The sequence below is a fragment of the Zalophus californianus genome, chromosome 1 (assembly GCF_009762305.2).
Source record: "Zalophus californianus isolate mZalCal1 chromosome 1, mZalCal1.pri.v2, whole genome shotgun sequence".
In the NCBI taxonomy this organism is placed as follows: Eukaryota; Metazoa; Chordata; class Mammalia; order Carnivora; family Otariidae; genus Zalophus; species Zalophus californianus.
Genome location: NC_045595.1, coordinates 72,023,704 through 72,048,869, shown reverse-complemented (window position 1 = coordinate 72,048,869; position 25,166 = coordinate 72,023,704). Strand labels below are relative to the sequence as shown.

General features: G+C 34.8%; 1 protein-coding gene across 1 annotated transcript in view; it reads left to right on the top strand.

Annotated features, from left to right (window-relative positions):
• The window catches only part of STT3B (STT3 oligosaccharyltransferase complex catalytic subunit B), a 107,634-nt gene that overhangs the window by 41,455 nt on the left and 41,013 nt on the right, over positions 1-25,166 (top strand). The window contains exons 2-5 of the mRNA XM_027584341.2: positions 1,059-1,167; positions 4,546-4,833; positions 21,989-22,054; positions 23,753-23,852. Of these exons, the coding sequence (XP_027440142.1) occupies positions 1,059-1,167; positions 4,546-4,833; positions 21,989-22,054; positions 23,753-23,852 (563 nt within the window). The remainder of the gene's footprint in view (positions 1-1,058; positions 1,168-4,545; positions 4,834-21,988; positions 22,055-23,752; positions 23,853-25,166) is intronic.

Below are 25,166 nucleotides of genomic sequence, written 5' to 3'. Positions count from 1 at the left end.
TGTGGCCTAACATATATGTTCTGGAGAAATTCTGTGTGTGCCTGAGAATAGTATGTGTTCTGCCACTGTCAGATGTAATGTTCTGTATTAATCTGTTAGATCCATTTGGTTTGAAGTGTGTTTCAAGTCCAATATCACCTTATTGATACTCTTTTTGTATGATCTCTCCAGTATTGAAAGTAGGTATTGAAGTCCTCTAATATTACTGCATTGCTGTCTCTTTCTGCTTTTGGATCTGCTACATTTGCTTAATATATTTAGGTACTCTGATGTTGAGTGTGTATATATTTACAGTTGTTACATCCTTTCAGGTGCTGTGGCTTGTCTTAGTCTCTGCAGATAGTCGTATTTCTGCTTCCTATGGTATTCTTCCATTTGTTTTTGTTGCATAACTTTCGTGTTCACTTTTCTCCAGTGTTTGGTTTGGGGGTGTGCTTATTTTTGTTTTTGATGAAATTTATCTGAAAATGCTGCAGTGCATTTCTTCTCATTTGTCTTTTGTCTTCCATTGATTAAATTTCTCATTCCTGAAGGTCATATTCTTGTTTCACAGTGCTCTTATAGTTTATTTGTAGTTTGTTCTCTTATGGTTTTAGTGCTATTATAATTTATTCTTTATTCCTGTAATTTTTAAGGTTGTAGGATTGGAGGCGATCATGTCAAGTGTGCTCCTTTCATTTTGATGCTGTCTTTTGTTAGTGGTTCTTAATCTTTTGAGAGTCATTGGCTTGGACCATGTGGTGAATTCTGTGTTCCCTCACTGTTTTTTGTTCAAATGCATAGTTGTGTACCGCATCCTGTACGCTAACAATGGCCAAATGTTAATTTGAGCATTATTAATTTTGTAGGCATGGTTTTTTTGGGGGGCGGGTCTTTGTTTTTGGTTTTAGATAAGTGATATAAGCCTATTCCTTGGAGAATAATGTCAATTTCTATGAAAGAATTATGTATGTAGCCATACAGTTAAATATAAAGATATTTACATTTATAATAGATAGGGCTATTTCTTTCTACTAAGCAAACTTTTATAACATTTCCTTTTTTCCTCTTTTCTCTAGGTTTAACTATAGATCAACACATCATCTTGCATCTCATGGGTTCTATGAATTTTTAAATTGGTTTGATGAAAGAGCATGGTATCCACTAGGAAGAATAGTAGGTGGTACTGTAAGTATATCTGCAGTTATTTGTTAATCATAGTAGTTATGTTAATCATAAAGTTTTTATAGCTATTTGAGTAAATCATTAGTTGCGAAGGTGATGGAGATTCTTGAAACCTTTGTATAGTTAACTAATACAGTTTTCTGTGACTGATTAGTATTTAATATACTAAATCTCTTTTGGACATTCCATTCTGTTCCCCCACTCCTTTCCTTGCACTTGGTTGGGTTATCTCACACTAGCCATTATTTCTGACAAGTGGAGGCTGGGAGGGGACATTTCTTGTCATAGTACATCTTAAGTTCAGGTTATTTGTGGTTTTGTTCTATAGCAACTTCATTGAAAAAATATTTTTTGGAAGAAAATACAAATTTAAGAGAATCAGATAATTTTATTTATTTATTTTGGGGGGTGGAGGCAGCAGAGGGAAAGGGGGAAGAGAGAATCTTAAGCAGTCTCCATGCCCAGTGCAGAGCCCAACGTGGGGCGCAATGTCACAACCCAGAGACCATGACCTGAGCTGAAATCAAGAGTCAGACATTTAACCGACTTAGCCACCCAGGCGTCCCCAGATAATTTTAATTTTTAGGTCCTAAAGCTGCCGTAAATTATTTCAGGTAATTGAGTACTGATCATATAGCTCATAGAGAGCGATTATATTCAGAATGTGACATAAGGGAAATATTTTTATGGTCTGGAATGTAAGGAGAATGTTGAAGAGAAAGTGCAAGATAGATATCTTTGGGGAAATATATGTTTAGTCTTATTTTTTTCTTGATATTTTGTCGGAGGTTTATCAATTTTATTAGATCTCTTAACCCAAAGAAACTGACTTTGTTGATTATTATGTGTTTGTCTTTTATTGTATTTCAATTTATTTCCTTTCTCCCATTTTTTTGAGTTTATTTTGATGTTTTTCTGACTTCTTGATATAGTTTGCTCATTAACTGTTCTTTGTTATTAATGTATTTATTTTAAAGCTATAAATTCCCACAAATCACTGTTTTTGCTACATTTATAATGCCTAAGTTTTGATACATAGTACTTTTATTTTCATTCAAGTTGAAATTTATTTCAATTCCCATTATCATTCCTGCTGCTTCATGGGTTATTTAGAATTGTATTTAACTTTTAAACGTAAGAGGACTTCCTAGTTATCTTTTTTTGCTTTATATTATGGTTAGAGAGCAAATTCTGTAATTTCAGTCCTTTGAAATTTATTGAGACTTGATTTGTGGCCTAGCATATAGCCCACATTTTTAAATGTTCCCTCTCTGTTTGGAAAGAATGTGTTCTCCCTGATAGTAAGGTGTTGTTTCTAATCTGAGGCATTTCCTTATTCTTGATGTAAACAGAGGTAGAAGGAGAGGAGTCATGGTCTCCAGGGCAAATTAGGAAGGTATTGAGTGGTAAGAGATGTGATAGATGGCTATTATCTGCACTTCATGGTACTAATTCTGTTATGTACCTTATTGTAATATTTGATGACTACAGTTTGTTTCTGGGTGTGTTTATAACTTTTTATTTTGAATGCATACTGGAGGTTTGTCTTCTGAGACTCCTGGTGTCCCTAGTATTTAGGACCATTTCTATAATAATCTTTCTCATTTGCTTTCACTACAGCCCATAGGGGTTTCACTGGTTCTAGGACAGTTTTCAGAGGTTATTTCTTAGCTTGAAGTTTCTCACACCTGAAGTTGTTACAAATGTGGAACCCATATTCACAAATGTATTGAATGAGTTTATTTCTCATTTTGTTTCTATTCAAAGCTTTGGAAGTAAGGCATTAAGTTCCTTACTGCTTCCCTTGGTGGATGGGTATAACTTGTCTAGTTTCATAAACAGGCCCTGGATTTGTGCCGGGAATTAGGCATTTTTCTGATCCCTGTATTGAGCAAAAATCCTACCAACGGTCAGTCCCTAAGGTGTATATCGGCCTGGAGTGTTTTTTTCCTCTTTTGGGCTCCCTTGGCCTCAGTACCTACTTTGAATTCCCTCTTTATTTTTGGAGAGTTCTCTTTCTTTTGAGCTTAAATATGTTTTTTTGTTGCTGTTAGGCAGGTTTTTTGGTTGGCTGGTTTTTAAGGTCCTTTGATCCTATAGTTGTATGTGTTTTGGCTATATTTTGTGTCAGTTTAGTCTGCCATATTATCGTGGATGTATTGACTACCTTTAGAGGTATTTGGATTTATTTTCATTTTCTTTGAATATGACTGTCAAAATCATACACTGGAACCTGGTATTATATGTGAAAAGGAACAAAATTTTAATGTTAATTAAATTAAATTAATTGTGATGATTGCCACACTTTACACCCTTTAATTCCATCCTCCTTCCATGCAACTCAACAGGTATTGTGCATCCATTTTGTGCCAATCATTGTTCTGGGTGCTGAGGAAAATTTTCCTGCTCTTCCAGATCTTATATTCTTGTGAGGGTGTTGAGTTAATAGGTAATAAAGCAAGTAACATAAAAAGTATGTGAAATGGTGATAAGTATGAGGGAGAAAAAGCAAGGGAAAGGGATAAAGACCATAGGGAGCTTACAGTTTTAAATAGTATTGCTAGGAAAGGAAATTTATAACTTTTTTTTGTAGTTTCTGTGATGGAGAAAGGAAAGAATCTTTTAGGATTTAGATAAGGATGAAAATGTAATTACACATTTCAATCACCTGTGAATAGCTCAAAAATAATATCCTACTTATTTTTCTCATCTTCCTCTTTCAGGATGAGGGTAAGGAGTATAACTGTTAACTGGCTTCTTCTAGTTTATTGTTATTACTCTCTTCTATCCTTAAATACCTTAAGTGGTGTAAAAATATTCAACCTTCCAAGAGTCCCAAAACATTTCTTTGAATTCATCAGCTGACTAGGTTTTTTGTCCCTAGCTAGAGTTGTTTACATTCCATATCTTGGCTTTGAAGGGAGGGAAGATACTTACATAATATTGCACATAATTTTTCTTATCTTCCCTTTTTTTCTCATTCCCTTATATACATAAAAGTGTGGGCAAAGTTGGAGCATGTTAAAACCCTAAACTTAAGAGTAAGTTAGACTAGGACCCTGTTTTGTAGTGAAAAAATAGTAGAATTAATAAGAAAGTTGCCTACCGTTTTTCATTTCTAAACATTTTCATTTTTAATGATTCATTCTATCTTATCTTTATTTAAATATCTATTGCTTCATATATGAGGTTTTCCTTTGTATCGAATATAAAAGAACATTTAATTTTGTAGTATAGGAATGTGGTGAAGAAGGCAAACTGTTTTGAGATCTTATTCTCAAGCTTACTATAAAAAACTGTGTAATAATAAAAGAACTCATGTTAGTGTTTTGAGCTACCTTATTTTATATGTAATCAAATTTTCCATTTTTATCTTCCTAGGTTTACCCAGGGTTGATGATAACAGCTGGCCTTATCCATTGGATTTTAAATACGTTGAACATAACAGTTCATATAAGAGATGTATGTGTGTTCCTTGCACCGACTTTTAGCGGCCTTACATCTATATCTACTTTCCTGCTTACCAGAGAACTTTGGAACCAAGGAGCAGGACTTTTAGCTGCTTGTTTTATTGCTATTGTACCAGGTTACATTTCTCGGTCAGTAGCTGGCTCCTTTGATAATGAAGGCATTGCTATTTTTGCACTTCAGTTCACATACTACTTGTGGGTAAGTAACAATGTTTTGCTTCCATTTAATACTCATGAACTTTGTGTGGAAATGCTGTAAGTTGTACACATTTGTCCTTTATCAATTATAGTTCCATACAGGGATCTATTACTGTTCATAGTAAACTTAATAGTGAATAACATTTAAAAATGTCATGTACTGCTGCTGTGCACGCTCTCCCTCACCCCTGACCCCCCATGTGTATATGATCGTTTTCAACAATCCTGTTATGCCTGTTTTACAGATGATGATAATATATCCTTACTTTATATGTCATAGCTCCAAAGAAGAGGTTATCAAAAAGCCATCTAGTGATTTGTTTCTTTTTGAGTGGGGAAAGGGGCCAAAAATACTTAGGAAAGTTGAAATGTGATTTAATGACTTGGGATTTTGAATTCTGTTGCAAAACTAGCATTATTTTGCTGTTTCCAAGTTATTTCTTCCCAATCTGTATACCTGTTACTGTCTTTTTGCATTAGCTACTACTTACAGTAAAATGGTCAAAAGAAGTGGTGAGAGGGAACATCCTTGCCTTGTTCTTCAGCTTAGTGGGAAAGCTTTGAGCTTCTCAACATTAAGTATGATGTTAGCTGCAGATTTTTGGTAGATATTTATCAACTTGAGGAAGTTCCACTCTATTATTAGCTTGCTGATAGATTTTTATCATGAATGGATGGATTGTGTCAGATTTTTTTCTGTATCTATTGGTAATTTCCCTCCCTTTTTTTGATGTGATACATTAATTAATTTTCAAATGTTGAACCAGCTTTTCATACCAGAGATAAATCTCACTTGGTCATGGCATATAATTCTTATGATACATTGTTGGGTTTGATTTCTTTTATTCTGTTGAGGATTTTTACATCTGTATTTATGATACATATTGGTCTGTAGTTTTCTTGTAATGTTTTTGCCTGGTTTTGATATTAGGATAATACTAGTCTCATAGAATGAGTTAGGAAAGTATTCCCTTCACTTATATTTTCTGAAAGATTATAGAGAATTGGTATAATTTCTTCCTTAAATGTTTGGTAGAATTCACCATTGAACCCACTTTGGCCTGGTGCTTTCTATTTTGGAAGGTTATTAATTACGGGGTGAATTTCTTTAATAGATGCAGGCTTATTTAGATTGTTAGATTGTCTCTTTGTGCGAGTTTTGGCAGATTTCTCTTTCAAGGAATTGGTCCATTTCATTTAGGTTATCAAATTTGTGGGCATTAGATTGTTCCTAGTATTCCTTTACTATCCTTTTAATAAACTGTGTGTGGGATCTGTAGTGACATCACTTCTTTTATTTCTAGTAGTAATTTATGTCCTCTTTTTTTTTCTTTGTCTAGAGGCTTATTGATTTTGTTGATCTTTCAAAGAACCAGTCTTTGGTTTCATTGATTTTTTTTTCCTCTCTTTTCAGTTTTTTTATTTCCATTGTAATTCCTTTTTCTTCTACTTCCTTTGGATTTAAATTGTCCTTTTTTTTTTTTTTTTTCTAGTTTCCTAAGGTAGAAACTTAGGTTACTGATTAAGATCTTTCTTTTTTAATATATATGCTTTCAGTGCTGTAAATTTCCCTGTAAGCACTGCTATTTCTGTATCCCACAAATTTTAATAAGTTGTGTTTTTATTTTTAACTTAGTTAATATTTTTAATTTTTTCTTGGGAGTTAATCTTTGACCCATGTGTTACTTAGAAGCATGTTGTTTAATCCCAGTTCTTTAGTTATCTTTCTGTTACTGATTTTTTAGTTTGATTCCTTTGTGGGCTAAGAATGCACATTATGTGACTTCTATTCTTTAAATTTGTTAAGATGTATGTTATAGTGAATGTTCCATGTGGCCTTGAGAAGAATGTATATTTTCCTGGTTGTGGATGGAGTAGTTTGTAGATCCAGGATACCTAGTTTATTGATGATTTTGAGTTCACCTGCATCCTTACTGATTAGCTGCTGCTCCTGTCCGTTTCTGAGAGACAGAGGTTTTGAAGTCTCCAATTATGATAGTGGATTCATCCATTTCTCCTTGCATTTCTATCAGTTTTTTCCTTGCTTAGTTTGATGCTCTATTGTTTTATGCATAGACGTTAAGGATTGTTATATCTTCTTGGAGAATTAATCCCTTTATCATTATGTAATGCCTTTTCTTATCCCTGATAACTTTACTTGCTTTGAAGTCTGATCTGAAATTAATATAGCTACTCCTGCTTTCTTTTGATTAGTGTTAGCATGGTACTTTTTTTGCCATCTGTTTATTTTTAATTTATATGTATCTTTATGTTTAAACTAGGTTTCTTGCGGACAACATATACAGAATTCTGGGTTGGTGTTTTTCCCTCTCAGTACTTGAAATATCTGATTCTGTTCTATTTTTGCTTGCTTGGTTGGTTTCTGAGTAGATGTCATATAATTCTTTGTTCCTTTCTAGGTAAGGTGTCTTCTGGCTTCTTTCAGGATTTTTATTTTTAATTTTCTGTAGTTTGACAGAGATGTGCCTGGTACAGGGTAGTTGGATTTTTTGGGCATTTATTCTTTAGTGCTTGAATTTCCTGGATCTGTGGTTTGGTGTCTGACATTAGTTTGGGGAAATACTCTGTCATTATTGTTTCAAATACTCTATTCTTTCTCTCTTTCTTCTAATGTACTAGGTAAAAGGAATTATGGTAAATAAGCCTTTAGTAATGAGGAGTTAAGGTGTGTGGAGAGGGAAAGCATTCTGTAGTTGTTAAGATTAGGTCTGAGTCTTTTAATAAGCAGGATTGTAAACTTTGTGTGTTGCCATCCTCCCCCCTGCCTTACTTAAGTAGACAGGGTTGGCTGGAGCTGACTGGAGTTGGATATTCCCCTCCCTGATGTAAGTTTCTCGAAGGATAGGCCTTGTTTTGTTTTGTTTTGTTTTGTTTTTTTAAGATTTATTTATTTATTTATTTGACAGAGAGATAGAGAGCAGAAGTAGGCAGAGCGGCAGGGAGAGGGAGAAGCAGACTCCCCGATGAGCAGGGAGCCCGACGCAGGGCTTGATCCCAGGACCCTGGGATCATGACCTGAGCTGAAGGCAGTTGCTTAACCAACTGAGCCACCCAGGTGCCCCAGGATAGGCCTTGTTAAGAACAGAATGCTCAGGCATATTTCAGAATGGTTCCTTTTCCCTTCCTTGTGCTGGAAACAAGGGAATTTGTTTCTTACATTTACTTTAAGAACCTGGTGGAGATCCTGGAGGTAAATCCCACAGAATTGTGGGGGCCTTTGTATGACTGGGTCCACCCTGTACTTTTTAAGTTCCCACACTGAGCTTCCAGCCATTCCTCAAACAGTCTATGTTTTCCTAGGTTCTGTGTCTCATACTGTTTCCCGTATCAATTTCCACTGGTGTGACTGTGTGTTTGCATGTGTGTCTCTAATCTCTCTCTCTCTCTTTTTTTTAAAGATTTATTTATTTATTTATTTGTGGGGGAGAGAGAGAGCAGCAGGCAGAGGGAGAAGCAGGCTCCCCACTGAGCAGGGAGCTTGATGTGGGCCTCCATCCCAGGACCCCGGGATCATGACCTGAGCCCAAGGCAGATGCTTAAATGACTGAGCCACCCACGCGCCTCTGTGTGTCTCTAATCTTGTTGATTAGAGTTGTTGATTTTTCAACTGTTCAGCTTTTTACTTTTTGTTAGGATAGAATGGTTCCCTTACATTTGGAACCAGAAACCAGAAGTATGTTGCCAAGTTATCTAAACTTAATGTTCTTTTTAACATGTAAAAGGAAGTTACTTAGTACTGGCTTTAACTTAAAGGTTGCATTTATTTTATTTTACCTGTAGCCTATGCTAATACTTTTTCATTGTTGAAAATTGCCAAATTTTTACATGTGAATACTTTTTTATATGTTAAGTATATTTTTAGGTATCTAGGTGAATTGGAAGTGTTATTTTCTCTTTAATAATTACATCTTTTAAAATTACTTAGCCCTTGGAAATTTTTACTTTGGCAAGAAATTTCAGAGGAGAATGTTTTAGTCAACAATGTAGATGGTTGCTTGATTTTGAGTTTCAGAAGAAAACACCCGGAGATGAGTATGATGACAAGCAGTAGGATGCTGCTAATGCTGCTGTATTCATCCAAAAATGTTTAAAAACATAGTGTTTATTTTGTGCATATGAAGAAAAAACACAAAATTTGGAACATCTGAGGCCTTTTAACATATAATTTTTTTAAATTTTTAAAGTATGTATGAATGTTGATAGATCTTTATAATATAATGCCAAGTGGAAAAATAAGTTGAGGTGCAATATGTACAGTATGATATCTTTATTTAAATTTTAATCAGTACAAATCATACCATATGTTGTGTATAAAAATATAGCATATATATCCATCATGTACACCAACTTCATGGTAGTAGGTATTCTCAGTATGCGTGAGTGATTTTAAGGAAGGAATTTTAAGGGAGGTTCAACTATGTTGTTAAAATTTTTAATAAAATCATCTGAAGCAAATAAGTATTCTCATTTAGAAGTCTGGATGGCTATTCTTTACTCTTCTATATATTTTGTAATTTAAAAAATAATAATAATTAAAAAATAATATATCCTGGGGTGCCTTGGTGGCACCATGCTACATTCCTACCAACAATTTAGTAAAGTTTTAATTTCTCTAAATTCTTGCCAATACATAATTTTTTCTGTGTGTGTGTTTTTAATATGTCACCTGTTGGTATGAGGTCATATCTCATGGTTTGTTTTTATTATGGTAAAATACACATAAAATTTAACCATTTATAAGTACATTAAATACATTCACCATCACTACCGTCCATCCCTGTAACTTTTCACCTTATGAAACTTGAAACTGTATCCATTAAACAGTAATTCCCCATTCTTCCCTCCCCTTTCCCCGGACAACCACCATTCTACTTTTGGTCTCTGTGGTTTTGATTACCTTGAGTATCTCATATAAGTGGAATCACACGGTTTTTGGCTTTTTGTCATTTTACTTAGCATAATATAATGTCCTCAAGGTTCATAAATGTTGTAAGCATATGTCAGAATTTCCTTCCTTTTTAAGGCTGAATAACATTCCGTTCTGTTTATATACCACATTTTGTTTATCCATTCATCTGTTGATGGACACATGGGTTGTTTTGTATTTTAACTATTGTGAATAATGTTGTTATGAACATAGGTGTACAGATATCTGTGAAATACTATTTGCATTTCTTTGCGGTATATACCCAGAAGTGAAATGCCAGATCATGTGATAATTCTGTTTTCCATTTTTTGAAGAACTACCATTCTGTTTTCCATAGCCCCGTACCAGTTTACATTCCCATCAGCAGTACACAAGGGTTCTAGTTTTTCCACATCCTTGTCAACACCTGTTATTTTCTTTCTTTTTTTTCTTTTTTCTTTTTCTTTTTTTTTTTGGATAGTAGCTATCTTAATGGGTATGAGATGGTATCTCAATGTAGTTTTGGTTTTGGTTTTCACTTTCCTGGTACCTAATGATGTTGAGCATCTTTGCTTGTGGTTAAAAGGCCATTTGTATATCTGGGGAAATGTTTATTCAAGTCCTTTGCCCATTTTTGAATCAGGTTTTTGTTGTTGATCAGTTTTAGGAGTTCTCTATATATTCTCAATATGAATCCATTATAAGATACATGACTTCTGAATATTTTCTCCCATTCCATTTTCTCCCATTCCTTTTTTATTGTATTGTCTTTTGACAATTTTTAATTTTCCCTGAAGTCCAATTTGTCTGTGTTTTCTTTTGCTGCTTTGCCTTTGGTGTCTTATCTGAGAAATCACTGCCAAATTTAATGTGATGAAGCTTTTTGCCCTGTGTTTTCTTCTAAGAGTTTTAGGTCTTACATTTAGATCTTTTTGAGTTAATCTTGTATATGGTGTTAAGTAAGGGTTCAACTTCATTATTTTGCACAGATGTCCAGCTTTCCCAGCACCATTTATTGAAGATTGTCCTTTCCCCATTGAATGGTCTTGGCACCCTGGTTGAAAATCAGGAAGTGTGTTTTCTCTACCTTAAACTTTTTCAAGATGCTTTTGTTTATTAGGGGCCTTTAGAGATGCTATATGAATTTTAGAATGGATTTTTTACTTCTGCAAAAAACATCATTGGGATGTTAAATCAGATTACATTGACTTTGTAGATCACTTTGAGTAGTAGTATCATCTTAATACTGTCTTTGAATTCATGAATGAACATGGGATGTTTCCATTTATGTCTTTAATTTTTTACAGCAGTGTTTTAGAGTTTTCATTGTAATAAGTCTTATCTCATTAGTTAATTCGTAAGTATTTTATTCTTTTTGATGCTATTGTAATTGAATTTTTTCAGTAATTTCCTTTTCAGATTGTTCATTGTTGGTATAGAAATACAACTGATATTTGTATATTGACTTTGTATCCTGCAGCTTAGCTGAATTCATTTGTCAGGTCTGACAGTTTCTGTGTGTGGAATCTAGGGTTTTCTACATATGAAATCATATTATCTGCAAATAGGAATCATTTTTCTTCTTTCTAATTTGCATGCCTTTTGTTTTTCTTGCGTGATTGCTCTGACTAGAACTTCAAGTACAGCTGACCCTTGAACAACCCAGATTTGAACTGTGAGGATCCACTTAAGTGGATTTTTTTTTTTCAAGAAATACAGTACAGTATATAAATGTATTCTCCTTATGATTTTTAAAATATTTTCTTTGGCTTTATTATAAGAATACATTGTAAAATACATGTAACATATAAAATATGTGTCAACCAGCTGATTATATTAGGGGTAAGGTTCCAGTCTACAGTAGGCTATTAGTAGCTAAGTTTTTGAGGGTCAAAAGTTATATGCAGATTTGCAGCTGTGTGGGGGTCAGTGCCCCTAACCCCCCTGCATTGTTCAAGGGCCAACTGTATTATGTTGAATAGAAGTTGCAAAAGTGGGCCTTGTCTTATTCCTGATCTTACAGGAAAAACTTCAGTCTTTCACTGTTGAGTATGTTTGCTGTGGGTTTTTCATATATGGCTTTTATATTATATGTTGTATATTAACATAATGTTATTAAGTATGCGATATATATTGATACATATTTTGTATATTAATATTTTTAAAAATATTTTTAAAGGTTTTATTTTAGAGCACGTGTTCCACACACATGTGCGTGTCGGGGGAGGGGCAGAGGGAGAGAATCTTCAAGCAGACCCCCCCACTGAGCACAGAGCCCGATGTGGCCCAGTCCCACCACCCATGAGATCAGGACCTGAACTGAAACCAAGAGTCGGTTGCTCAACAGACTGAGCCACCCAGGTGCCCCTTAAAATATTTTTTATGTATATTTCTCAGTTGGACCAAGGTATTCCTCTAGTAGACATCTTAGGAAGGTCTCAAAGTACAGTATTTCTCAAGTCCTTGCATGTTTAAACCTGTTTTTCTGTAGCCTCATACTTGATAGTTGGACTGATATAAAATTCTAGGCCATATAGTCTTTGCTTGAATTTCTTGAAATTGTACCACCCTCACTCTATTTTGCTTCCTACTGTCAAGAACCTAATTTTATTAATAAGAAACATGGGGGTGCCTGGGTGGCTCAGTCAGTTAAGCATCTGCCTTTGGCTCAGGTCATGCTCTCCGGGTCTTGGGATTGAGCCTCTCATTGGACTCCTGCTCAGCAGGGAGTCTGCTTCTCCCTCTCTCCCTATCCCCCGCCCCCAGCCAACTCGTGCATGCTCTCTCTCTCTCTCTCTCCCTCAAATAAATAAATAAATAAACTTAAAAAAAATCTTCTTGGGCAAAAAAAAAGGAAGAAATGTCTTCTAATCCTGAAGTAATAGAGATTTTTTTTCTGTATCAGTAAAGTAATAAATTTTCTAGATGTGTCTGAAAACTGACCTTTCTGGTAATGTTGATCCCTTTCAACATGTAGATTGATATTATTTCTGAGAAGTTGTTTTGTTGCTGTTGTTTTTGCTTGTTTATTTGTTTTTAAGATTTTATTTATTTGAGAGAGTGAGCACAGGCACGCATGGGCAGGGGGAGGGGCAAAGGGAGAGGGAGAAGCAGGCTCCCTGCTGAGCGAGGCTCATTCCCAGGACTCTGGGATCATGACCTGAGCTGAACGCAGATTTTTAACCAACTGAGTCAACCAGGTGCCCCTCTGAGAAGTTGTTTTTGATTGTAGTTTTAAATACCAGTTTGTTCCACTGTTTTTCTTGGATTTTCTAAGTGTCTTCTATATCACTTGGTTTATGACTCTTTTTCTTTATCTTGGCTGTTTTCAGTCTCTCCTTATAACATGCTGCTGAATTTGGTTTCTGTTGAGGGTTTCTACATTAGTGTTCATAGGTGATAACTGGTCAGTAGGTTTTCTTGTGTTTTTTGTCTGTTTTTGATACCAGGGTAATGCTGGCCTGATAGAATAAATTAGGAACGATTTCATCCTCTTCAGTTGTTTTTGGAAAAGTTTGAGGATTGATATTCATTCTTTTAATGTTTTATAGAATATACCAATGAAGCCGTCAAGTCCCAGGCTTTTCCTTGTTGAAAGATTTTTGATTACCGATCCAATCTATTAGTTACAGGTCTGTTCAGATTTTCTATTTCTGCATGATTTAGTATGGTAGGTTTTATATTTATAGGAATTCATCCCATTTCATCTAGGTTATCCACTTTGTTGGAGTACAGTTACTCATAGCACTGCCTTATAATCCTTTTAATATCTACAGAATTAGTAACATTTCCATTTTTATTTCTGATTTAGTAATTTGACTTTCTCTTTTCTTAGTCCATCTAGCTAAAGATTTGTCAATTTTGTTGATACTTTCAAAGAACTACTTTTTGGTTTTATTGATTTCATTATTTTTTTAAAGATTTATTTATTTATTTGTCAGAGCACACAAGCAGGGGGAACGGCAGGTAGTAGAGGGAGAAGCAGGCTCCCCACTGAGCAATGAGCCAGATGTGGGACTTGATCCCAGGACCCTGGGATCATGACCTGAGCTAAAGGCAGACATTAACTGAGCCACCCAGGTGTCCTAATTTTATTATTTTTTTATTCTCTAGTTTACTTATTATGTTATTTATTCTAGTAGTTTTGGGTTTAGTTTGTTCTCTTTCTAGTTCCTTAAATTTTACAGTTAGGTTGTTAATTTGAGATCTGTTTTTTAATGTATATGTTTATAGGTATACATTTTTCTCTTAGCAATGCTTCGCAGCATCCCATAGGTTTTGGTGTGTTGTGTTTTTGTTTTCATTCCTCTTTATTTTTTAAATTTCTTGTTATTCCTTCTTCACCCATTGGTTGTTTAAGTGTTTCATTTCCACGAATGTGTGAATTTTCTAATTTCACTTCTGTTATTGATTTCAAATTTCATCCCATTGTGGTCAGAGAATATACTTTTTATGATCTCTGGCTCTTTAGAATTAATTTGTAGCCTAACATATGGTCTGTCCTAGAAAATGTTCATGTGCACTTGAGAAGAATGTGTATCCTAATCTTACTGGGTCTAGTTGGTCTATTGAGTGAAGTCCTCTCTTTCTTTCCTTATGTCTAGTTCTACCAGTTGAGAGTGGGGTATTGAAGTCTCCAACTATTATAAAACTATTTCTTAATTTCTGTCAGTTTTTGCTTCATATATTTTGATGGTCTTTCATTAAGTGTCTAAATGTTGTAATCATTACACTTGGAGTATTGAATGTTTTATTAATATACATTGTCCTTTTTTGTCTTGCAGCCTTTTTTGATTTAAAGTTTGTTGTGTCTGTCATTAGTATAGTTACCTGTTCTCTTTTAGTTACTGTTTGCATAGAATATCTTTTTCCATCCTTTAACTTTGAATATATTTGTGTCTTTGGATCTAAAGTGAGTGCCTGGTGGAGAGCATATATTTAGACCATGTGTTTTTATCCATTATGCCAGTCTTTATCTTTTGATTGGAGAGTTTGACGTAAACCATTTACGTTTATTCCTGATAAGAAAGATCTTACTTGTCATTTTGCTATTTATTTTCTATATGCCCAGTAGCTTTTCTGTCCCTCATTTCCTTTATTACTGTCTTTTGTGTTGAGTTGATTTTTTTTGTAATGAATTGTTTAAATACCTTTCTCATTTCCTTTTGGTGTATATTATATTGCTGTTTTCTTTGTGGTTACCATGGGGGTTACATTTAGCATTCTAATATTATAAAACTCTTATTTCAATTTATATTAGCTCATCTTCAATAGTATATAAAAAATCTCCTTACAACTCTCCTCCTACCCCTTTTGGTTGTTGATGTCACAAAATTAAATTTTTATACATTGTGTGTGCAAAAACAAACTAATAATTGTTTTAATTGTATTAGTCTCTTAAAGTATGTAGAAAACTAAATTTGGAGTTACAAATCAAAGTTAAAATAATGCTAGCTTTTATACCCTGGTAATTTTTGTTTGGACATTTAAGGTCCTTTGTATTTCCATATGAATTTTGCATCGGATTCTCCATTACAACATTGTTTTTTAAGTGGCACAATTTTTTTTTTTTATTAATTCAACAGATAATTTTGTAGAACACAGTGTGGAACTGGTGCTATTTTATATGTTGATTATACAGACTTAAATGAAGTTGATGAGCTGGTAGGGGAAATTATGAGTATCCTGTTGCTTTTAATAATAGCTTGACAGAATGATAAAGCATACTCAGGACTAAAAGATGATTTTGTGAGTTTTTCCTTTGTTCTGTTTTTTAAAGCAACATATTTAAAATAAACTAGGTTTAAAGTAGAAGCAGCTCCAGTATTTGAAATGAGGAGTTGGTTTGGAGTTCTGGCATTAAAACTCATTTTCTGACTTGTGGCAAGGTGTTTGACACTTTACTCTCCTTCACTTTTCTTATAAATGAAATGTAAAAAATGTTTTAGCTACAGAGTTGCATTAGATAATTACATTTATGTCAAATTTGATCTTTACCAATTGAAAGTAAATATAACAGCTCTGACTACTCTGAAAAGTTTTTTGTAGCCAAATGACATGAAGTTGAAAACATTTTACATTAAATTGTCTACTAATTCCTCATCTGGTGTGTTTATTTTTAAACTGCTTAACAGTCTTTAAAAGTTTTTAAATACTCTGTTTTCAAAGCACCATTTCCAGACATTTTTGAATATGCTAATTTGTGTTCTATAGTTTCTAACCTTTTTTTGTCAGGATCAAGTGCTTAAGAGTAGAGTCTTTGGAGCCAAACTGCCCTGGTCTGGTTCCTGTTTCCTGGATTTCAGTTTTTATCACTAGGAGTTATTTAAACCACCCCCATGTCTATTAAATCAACTATAAAATGGAAGTAATAATAGTACCTACCTTATATGGTTTAAATAAGTTAATGTGTAGAACATTATAGGAACACAGGAATTGAGTACATGTTTGTTTTTACCTCTGTGTTACCACTCACCAACAGCAGAGCTGATGCAGGTAAAATAGTACTGAGAACAGTACATATCGTTGCGTCCTACAGAATTTTTCTTTTAAGGTTTTTTTCCCCTGTCTTTGTAATCAGTCCTCTCCTTAACCCATATTTCTTGCAACTGCAGATCTGATTTCTGTCTTCATATTTTTGGGAGTTTGTTTTCCATAATGCCATGTTGTAGAAACATACAGTGAGGGGTGACCCCTTTATGTATGACTTACTTCACTTAACAAAAGACTTTTGAGAGTTATCCATGTTGTTGATGTTTTAGTAGTTTGTTACTTTTTATTGCTGAGTAGTATGGGGGTACTATATGGATATACTATTGCTTATTTTGTTTCCCAATTTTTGGCATTTATGAATAAACTAGCTATAAATATTTGCATACAGTTCTGCATATGGGCATATATTAGTATTCCTTTTGGACAGATGCCTAGGTCTGTGGGGTTGCTGGTTTGTAATATAAGTACATGTTTAATTTTATAAATAGCTGCCAAAACTATTTCCCTCCACCAAAGTATGAGGCATTGCATTTACTCTGCTCTTACCAACATGTGCTATGTTCAGATTTTTAAATTTCAGCCATTCTAGTAGGTGTGTAGTGGTATCTCATGGTTTTAATTTGGTTTTCTCCAGTGAGTAACAGTTGAGCATGTTTTCATGTGCTTATTTTCCATTCTGATTCTTCTTTGGTGAAATGTCTGTTCATAACTTTTGCCTATGTTTTGGTTGGGTTGTTTTCTTATTATTGAGCTGTAAGAGTTCTTTATATATTTTGGAAACAAGTTCTCTATCAGATGTATGTTTTGTAAACATTTGCTCCCGGTTTGTAGCTTGTCCTTTTATTTTTTTTAACAATATCTTTCTAAGAGCAGAAATTAAATTTTTTTTCTTGCCTCATTATATACTGGTTGGAACCTCTAACACAGTGTTCAGTAGAAACATTGAGAATTTTTTTATCCTTTCCTTCCGGATTTTAAAGGGAAAGCATTCAAGCTTTCACCATTAAGTATGATGTTAGTTGTTTTTTATAGATGTCCTTTATCATAACTGAAGGAAGCTTTCTTATTTTCAGTTTGAGAATTTTTATCACAAATGGGTGTTAGATTTTGTCAATAGCTTTTTTATGTCTATTGAGATAATCATATGGTTTTGTCCTTAATTACATTAATTCAAGGTTTCTCTACTTTAATACTATTGACATTTGGGGACAGGCAGTTACTTCTTGTGTTGCGGAGTGTTTAGCGCATCCCTTACCTCCACACACAAGATGCCAGGAGTACTTTCTCCCTATTCCTCACTCGGGAACCACTGCATTTTTCTTTTTTTTTCAGATGTTAAAACAACCTTGAATTCATGGAATCAATTCCACTTGTTCATGACACATAATCCTTTTTTTTATATTGTTGGTTTTGTATTTATATTTTGTTAAGAATTTTTTCATCTGTATCCATGAGGGATATTAACATGTAGTTTTTCTTTTCTTGTGATATCTTTGTCTGGCTTTGGTTTTTGGTTTGTTTTTTTTGTTTTTTTAAGATTTTATTTCTTGAGAGAGCGTGCACGCACGCGTGCGAGCGAGCACAAGCAGGGGAGGGGCAAGAGGAGAGGGAGAAGCAGACTCCCTGCTGAGCAGGGAGCCTGGTGTGGGGTTCAGTCCCAGGGGCTTGATCCCAGGACCCCAGGATCATGACCAGAGCCCAAGGCAGATGCTTAACTGACTGAGCTACCCAGGCGCCCCTATCTGGCTTTGATATCAGAGTTAATACTGGGCTCTTAAAATAATGAGGGAAGTGTTTCCTTCTCCTCTCTTTTCTGAAAGAATCTTTGTAGGATTGGTATTATGTCTTCCTTAACTGTTGATACTTTTCACCAGTGAAGCAAGCTGAACCTGGGAAGATTTTTAATTACTAATTCAATTTTTATTGACATAGTTCTGTTCTGATTTTGTTTCTTTATGGATAATTTGGTAAAGTATTTCTTTTTTGAAGTTTTTCTTTTCATGTATATGATATTTGTTGGCACAAATTATTCATCATACTCCTTTATAATTCTTTGAATTTCTGTACAGTCTGTAGTGATGTTACCTCTCATTCCTAGTATTGGTCATTTGTATCTTCTTTCTTGGTCAGTCTAAAGTTTATTCAACTTTTGGTTTCATTTATTTTTCTCTGTATTTGGTTTCTATTTCATTGAATTCTTGACTTTTATTATTCTATTTTGTATTTGGTTTGCTCCTTTATAGCTTCTTGAGGTTGAAGCCTAAGTTATTTTAGCTATTTCTGTTTTTCTAATAGGAAATTTATTTATTTTTTTTATTCTTAAAGATTTTATTTATTTGACAGAGAGACACAGCGAGAGAGGAAACACAAACAGGAGGAGTGGGAGAGGGAGAAGCAGGCTTCCCGCTGAGCAGGGAGCCTGATGCGGGGCTCGATCCCAGGACCCTGGGACCATGACCTGAGCCGAAGGCAGACGCTTAACGACTGAGCCACCCAGGCGCCCCCTAATATGAAATTTAAATTATACTTTCATCATTGCTTTAGCTGTATTCTGTATATTTCAGTATGTTGTGTTCTCATTGTCATGTAGTTAAAATATTTTTCTAATTCTTGATTTCTTCTTTGACCCATGGGTTCTTTAGAAGCGTGTTGTTTAGTTTCCTAATATTTGGAATTTCCCAGCCTTTTTTTCTCTTGATTTCTAGTTCCATTGTTGAAGATTTCTAATTCAAGAGTTTTAATATTAACGTGTCAAAGACTGAGTTCAAAAACCACCTGTCCAAACCTACCCTCTCTTGGTCTTCCTCTTCCCCACTGATGGGTAGTACCTCAAGGCAGGAAACTAGGAGTTCTCAACTTCTTTTTCTCTACTACTAATTCTAGTAGTTCACCAAAAAAATGTTGATTTGGCCCTTAAACATAGCCTCTCCTTTATGTCTACATTCCTACCACTGTAAATTTGGACCTCAACACTCACTTAGTCATATACCATCCTCCTGACTTGTATTTCTGTTACCAACAGGATCTATAAGGACCTTATGCCACTCAGTGTCTATACTCACTCATGTGGTTTCTGTCATATTGTGCTTTGACTGTAGTTCTTGCTTTTGTGTCTTACCTCTCCATTTGGGGCATGACTGAGTTATAATTTGTGTGTCCAACATAGCCTTGCAGAGTTTTGTGTGTATTGGTAAATACAGCAGAATATGTTTGATTCCTTTTCTCATTCTCTCTCAGCCTATACAGTTGGTTTTGGGGTTTGAGGAAATTTCAGGGTATGAACTGTATTTAATGGTTATAAGTATATTTTGATTTTTTGGTAATAGATTGTAGCAGGAATGGGCCTAATCAGTCACAGTAGATTACATAAGGGGAGTTTTAGAAAAAGAAGTATTAACCATGATAGAAGAGTAATACAGAAGGAAGCCCTATATGATATGCTAAGGCTAAGGGAAAGTACTCAAGGAAGGACAAACTTAGGATTCAGATTTCATTAGGGTGTGGTTCAGCCCACCAACCCCAGAGAAGTTTGATGGTTAGGCCAGCTTAGAGCTTCTTTGGAGCTGTCCGACAGGCGATTGACTACCCTCTGGAGTGTAGGCATTCAGGAGTAGGGAGTTGGTAACCTGTAGCACAGTGTGCAGTGGGAGTCTGGGTACTGGCACGGGCAGGAAGCTTTTAGACTGTGTATGGGGCTTTTGGTTACCATGTCAAGAGGACTGCAGAAAAGTTATTACTAGACCAAGGGTGCAAAGTCACAGAAGGACTGTGTTCTGCCCTGTGGCTGGAGTCAGCACCACCAGATGTTCTCACACCCATACCACCAATGCCAGCCTACACCAGAAATGATTGGAGAGCCTCTACTGCAGTGTTCCTTCAGCACCCTCTACCGAGAAAACTTAACATCATACTTACTTTAAAGGAGAACTACTTAGAAAGTATTCTGTTGTTTATCATAGAACATATATTGAAGGGTGCATTTGGAGCTAAGAGGCAATAAAATGATAACTGACACACAAATGTAAAGCACTGAATGGTCATTTGCAAGCTTTCTCTGCCAGTATTTATCTTCTCTACCTCCAGTGCACTGGATAGCCTTTTTTCTCTGTCACTAGGTAGAATCATTTTTTTTCTTCTTTATTCTGTTGATCTACCTGCCATAGCCTTTGTGCCCCTGTTCTTGGGTTTCCTTTTTGTTTCTGGAACATCTTGTCCTCTGAGAACACTATTTCTTCTAGTCTCTCCATTTAGAATTAGGCCTTTCTGGGGCACCTGGGTGGCTCAGGTCATGATCCAAGGCCCTGGGGTCAAGCCCTGCGTCCTCGGGCTCCTTGCTCTGCAGAGAGCCTGCTTCTCCCTCTCCCTCTGCCCCGCCCCCCCTTCCCCCCTCATGTTCTTTCCTTCTCAAATAAATAAAATCTTAAAAAAAAATAATTAGGCCTTTCTGAACATTCTTTTCTTTCTCATTTCCCTGGTAGCTGCTTTCCTTTCTAAAAATCATCTTTGGTCTCTCTAATTTATTTTTTGGTCTCTGTGATTTTGGCATTAGCACTTGGTTCCAACTCACTTCTCCACTCTGTAGAGTTTGGATATTATAGGAATAATTTCTAATCAGTCCTGGTAGGTTTTTTCACTTTTAAAATGTCAGTATTTTAATATATTGACACGTTTTAACATAGATCAAGCTGGTTTCAGTGGGGGAAGGGGGGGGTGTGTTTTGTCACACACATATACTATGATGTTGAATTCAAAGCAGTCTTTCATTAGTCTAATAGAAGTCAGCCTGCTAATATCTTTAAGTGCTGTAAACTAGGAATGTTTTCTCTTTCCTTCCTCTCCCCCCCTTTTCATTCCTCTGTGTGTGTGTGTGTGTGTGCGCATGTGTGTGCATGTGTTTGCTTTACAGTTCCCCCAAAGATTACATGTCACCTGTAGTTTGTTTTAATGTACTAGTAGAGACTCATTTTAAAAATAAATTCCTTGAGATCAAGTATATATATAGTTCTTAAATAAAGATGACATTTTGCTCTTGGCATAAATAAGTATTTAGAACTTGTGTTTTTTGAAATTTAAAATTCAGTTTTCTGAACCAAACCATTATTTTCGGAGGAACATATAAACTTATCTGGGAATTATTTCTTTGGTTAGTTTTTTTTTTAGACGGTAGAGATTTGTCATTTTTTGAACCTTTCATTGGTTGCAGGTTCTCTTTCTGGTTCAGAGTAATTGAGAATTTTACTGACATATCCTAGAAATTATTGTAGGACTGTCAGTTTCTTGAGGATATAGATTATTTATTGATCATTGTTATTGGTTATGGTATATGAAAATTCCTAGATGATAGGTTTTCAAAAATGGATGCTTATAATTAGAATTATATAGAAAATCAACCATATGTAAAAATGTAGATTTGCTGAACAAATTTATTTAGTTAAAATCTCAATTTGTTGATATTAATCATTTTAAAATAGAAAATAAAGCAAATAGAAAAATATAGTTTTCCTTCTTCTAAGATGATTCTTTTTACTGAAAACCGCATAACAGAAAACTCAGGACTATTCATAAAATGTCTGTTGCCTGTTCTAAATGCATATATTAAGTGGATCTGAATATCTGAATAACCACTGTACTTTTTTGAAATATATAACTTTGGCTTTTTGTAGTACAAGTGTACTAAATATTTAACTTTGTTTGAATAGCAGGAACATTTGTAAACATTTGCTTGTTTGTGTTTTAGGTAAAATCTGTAAAAACTGGGTCAGTTTTTTGGACAGTGTGCTGCTGCTTATCGTATTTCTATATGGTAAGAATTCATATTTGAAACTATATGAGGTCTAGTAAGTATTTGGAAATTAGACCAGTTTCTCTTCTTCATCATTTTCTTCTCATCTGGACTAGTTCTTCACTTCCTTTCTCCTGAAATTTTTAGGATCCTAATTTTAATCTATTCCCATTCATTACTGCCATCCTCTTCTCTGCCCCCATCCTTGGGGTGTGTGGGAGGGCTAATACTCAAGCCCTCAGATACAATATTTGCAGGAAGTGAAACAAAAATTTTCCTTTTCAAATGTGTAATTTATCTAAATTATGTTCCTATCCTCTAGGAAAACTTACCTACATACTTTTTTCAATAGATAAGATTGGGGCTCAGAATTACCTCTTTCATTTTCCTGCCTTTTTTCTCCACAGCACAGCCTATATAGTAGTCTTGTGCTGAAAATTAGTGATAATTTTAGGTAGCTTTTTTTCTGTTTTTAAACAACTATCATGGAATTTATGCATCCAAATTACCCATGCCCCCTTTAAAATGGTTGAAGCCTGAGACACATTCCGTGCAGCTATACCCAAGTACTAGCAAACTCATTGTCTTCGAAGCTTACATTTAAATTTTGAAGATAATTTGAAGTCCTTCAGTTAGGACTTGTGCTCAATCAGAGTAACATTGTTTTTGGTGCAAAATAGCATGTGACTGAAGCACTAAACTGATACTCTTATATGCATTGCACACTGAGGACAGGTAGTTCATTACAAGTGGTCCTGAGATATTTTAGACAAGGGTAGCATTGTTACAATATATATGTGAACATCTAGTCTCCTGATGTGACTGTTGGTAAAATGGTTCTTCTAAGCTTTTAATTATTAGAGTACACCTAAAACTTTGATCCTGACAAGAGCTTATTGTCTATTAAATGTACTCAAAAAGGTAATGCTACTGGTTGAGAATAAACCTTATCTTTAGAATTTTTGTGAATTTAGACCAGAATAGGGATGGCTGGCTGACTCAGTTGGTAGAGCATGCGACTCTTGATCTCAGTGTCGTGAGTTCAAGCCCCACTTTGGGCATATAGCTTACTTAAAAAATAAAATAAAGGATTACATAAAAAAATTAGACCAGAACATACTCATTTATTCTGATTAAATAGGCTATTCTAATTTTATGATACATGCTAAACATTAAAATGGAATCTTGATTTGTAATCCATTAGTAGGCAATAATTTATACTCAAGGTAGCACTTTTGAGTATCTCAAAGCATATCCAGATTATCTGAGTGTTCCTTGTATTTCACTTGTTGGCTGATGCTAACATGTTCTTATTCGTAGTCAAGCTTCTTGCAATGTACTTATCAAAAATGGGGGAAGTAAAACCCTTTTTTTCTTTTAAAAATTTATGATCTATATCCCAACTATCCTTACCTTCATGAAAGACTTTTTACTACTGATTCACAAATTAGTGTTCCTAGAAGTGTTCTTAGTTTAATTTGACCATTTCTCCAGTGATCATAGAAAAGCATGTTGGATTTATGGGATTGTATTATTTTAATAATCAATAAAAATAAGTAAAAATAGCTTTTTTGTAGGTTATATAAATCAATTTTAAGCATATTTCACAATTGCTAAGACTCCTAGTGTTTGTCTATTCATTGTATGTTTAGATTGTCATGACAAATAAAACTTACCAAACATCTTAAATTATTTAACTTTGCATTTCTTAACTCCTAGGTCTCTGCTTGGGGTGGCTATGTGTTTATTATCAACCTTATTCCACTGCATGTATTTGTGTTATTACTGATGCAGAGATACAGCAAGAGAGTCTATATAGGTAAGTGATTTGACTTTTGAAATTTCAGCTTGTAAGAGATGTTTCATATACATTCTTTTCATTGAACAGCTATTTTGTTTGGCCATATTACCCATAAGAAGGTAAAAATAATTTCGTATTTTTTTTTTGCTTTTTTTGTATTAATAAGGTGGGTCAGGCATTTTTACCCGAGTGCATTGTTACCAACTTTTCCTTGATGAGCTTTTCTTTTGTTTTTGTAGAAATTAGTCTACACATACTAGATTGAATATTTGTCAGCCTAGCCTTTTTTTTATTATTATTATTTCTTATTTGGGGGAGTGGACATTTTATCGTGAAAATCATTCATATATATGTATTGTTCAGATTTGGCTTAGTCACTATGAGATTGAACATCCTCAAAGTAAACAGTTTTATAAACTTTTGAAAGCCCTCTCTGTATAATATATGGCAATCTTGGTCCATTTGGGCTGCTAAAACAAAATACTACAGGCTAGGTGGCATATAAACAACAGAAATTTCTGGTGGCGCCTGGGTGGCTCAGTCATTAAGCGTCTGCCTTCGGCTCAAGTCATGGGATCAAGCCCCACATCGAGCTACCTGCTCCACGGAAGCCTGCTTTTCCCTCTCCCACTCCCCCTGCTTGTGTTCCCTCTCTCGCTGTGTGTCTCTCTGTTAAATAAACAAAATCTTTAAAAAAAAAAAAAAAAAATTCTCACAGTTCTGGAGGTTGCTGGAAAGTCCCAAGATTAAGGTACCAGAATTGTCACATTCTAGTGATGGCTCCTTTCCTGGTTCATAGCTCATCCCTTTTTGCTTTGTCCTTACATGATAGAAGGGATGAACTAGTTCTCTGGACCTCTTTTAAAAGGATACTATTCCCTGGAGCCCCACAGTACCTTATTACCTCCCAAAGGCTACCTCCTAATACCATCACCTTGGGCATTAGGTTTTAAACTTAAGAATTTGGGGGGTGGGGGGGATGACACACTCATTCAGACAATAGCATAGATAGACTGAACCTTTTTTCTATGAAATCTTTATTTTTCTCTCTAGGTTTTAAAACATGTCTTTTGAATAAGATGCTTAATGATAGATGTCTCAAATCTTAGAGCTCATTTTCTGTGACAGAACTTTTATGTGTTGAATTAATCAGAAGTTGTGGTCTGAACCCAGTGTCTTAGTAAAATAATACAATTCCATTATGGTAATGTTGTTGGTAAGCAGTAACACTTATATGTAAATATATATAAAGCTTATTAATTAAAGGAAAAAAAAACATAGTAGTTTGGCAGCTCCTCAAAAACTTAATCATAGAGTTCCCATATGACCCAG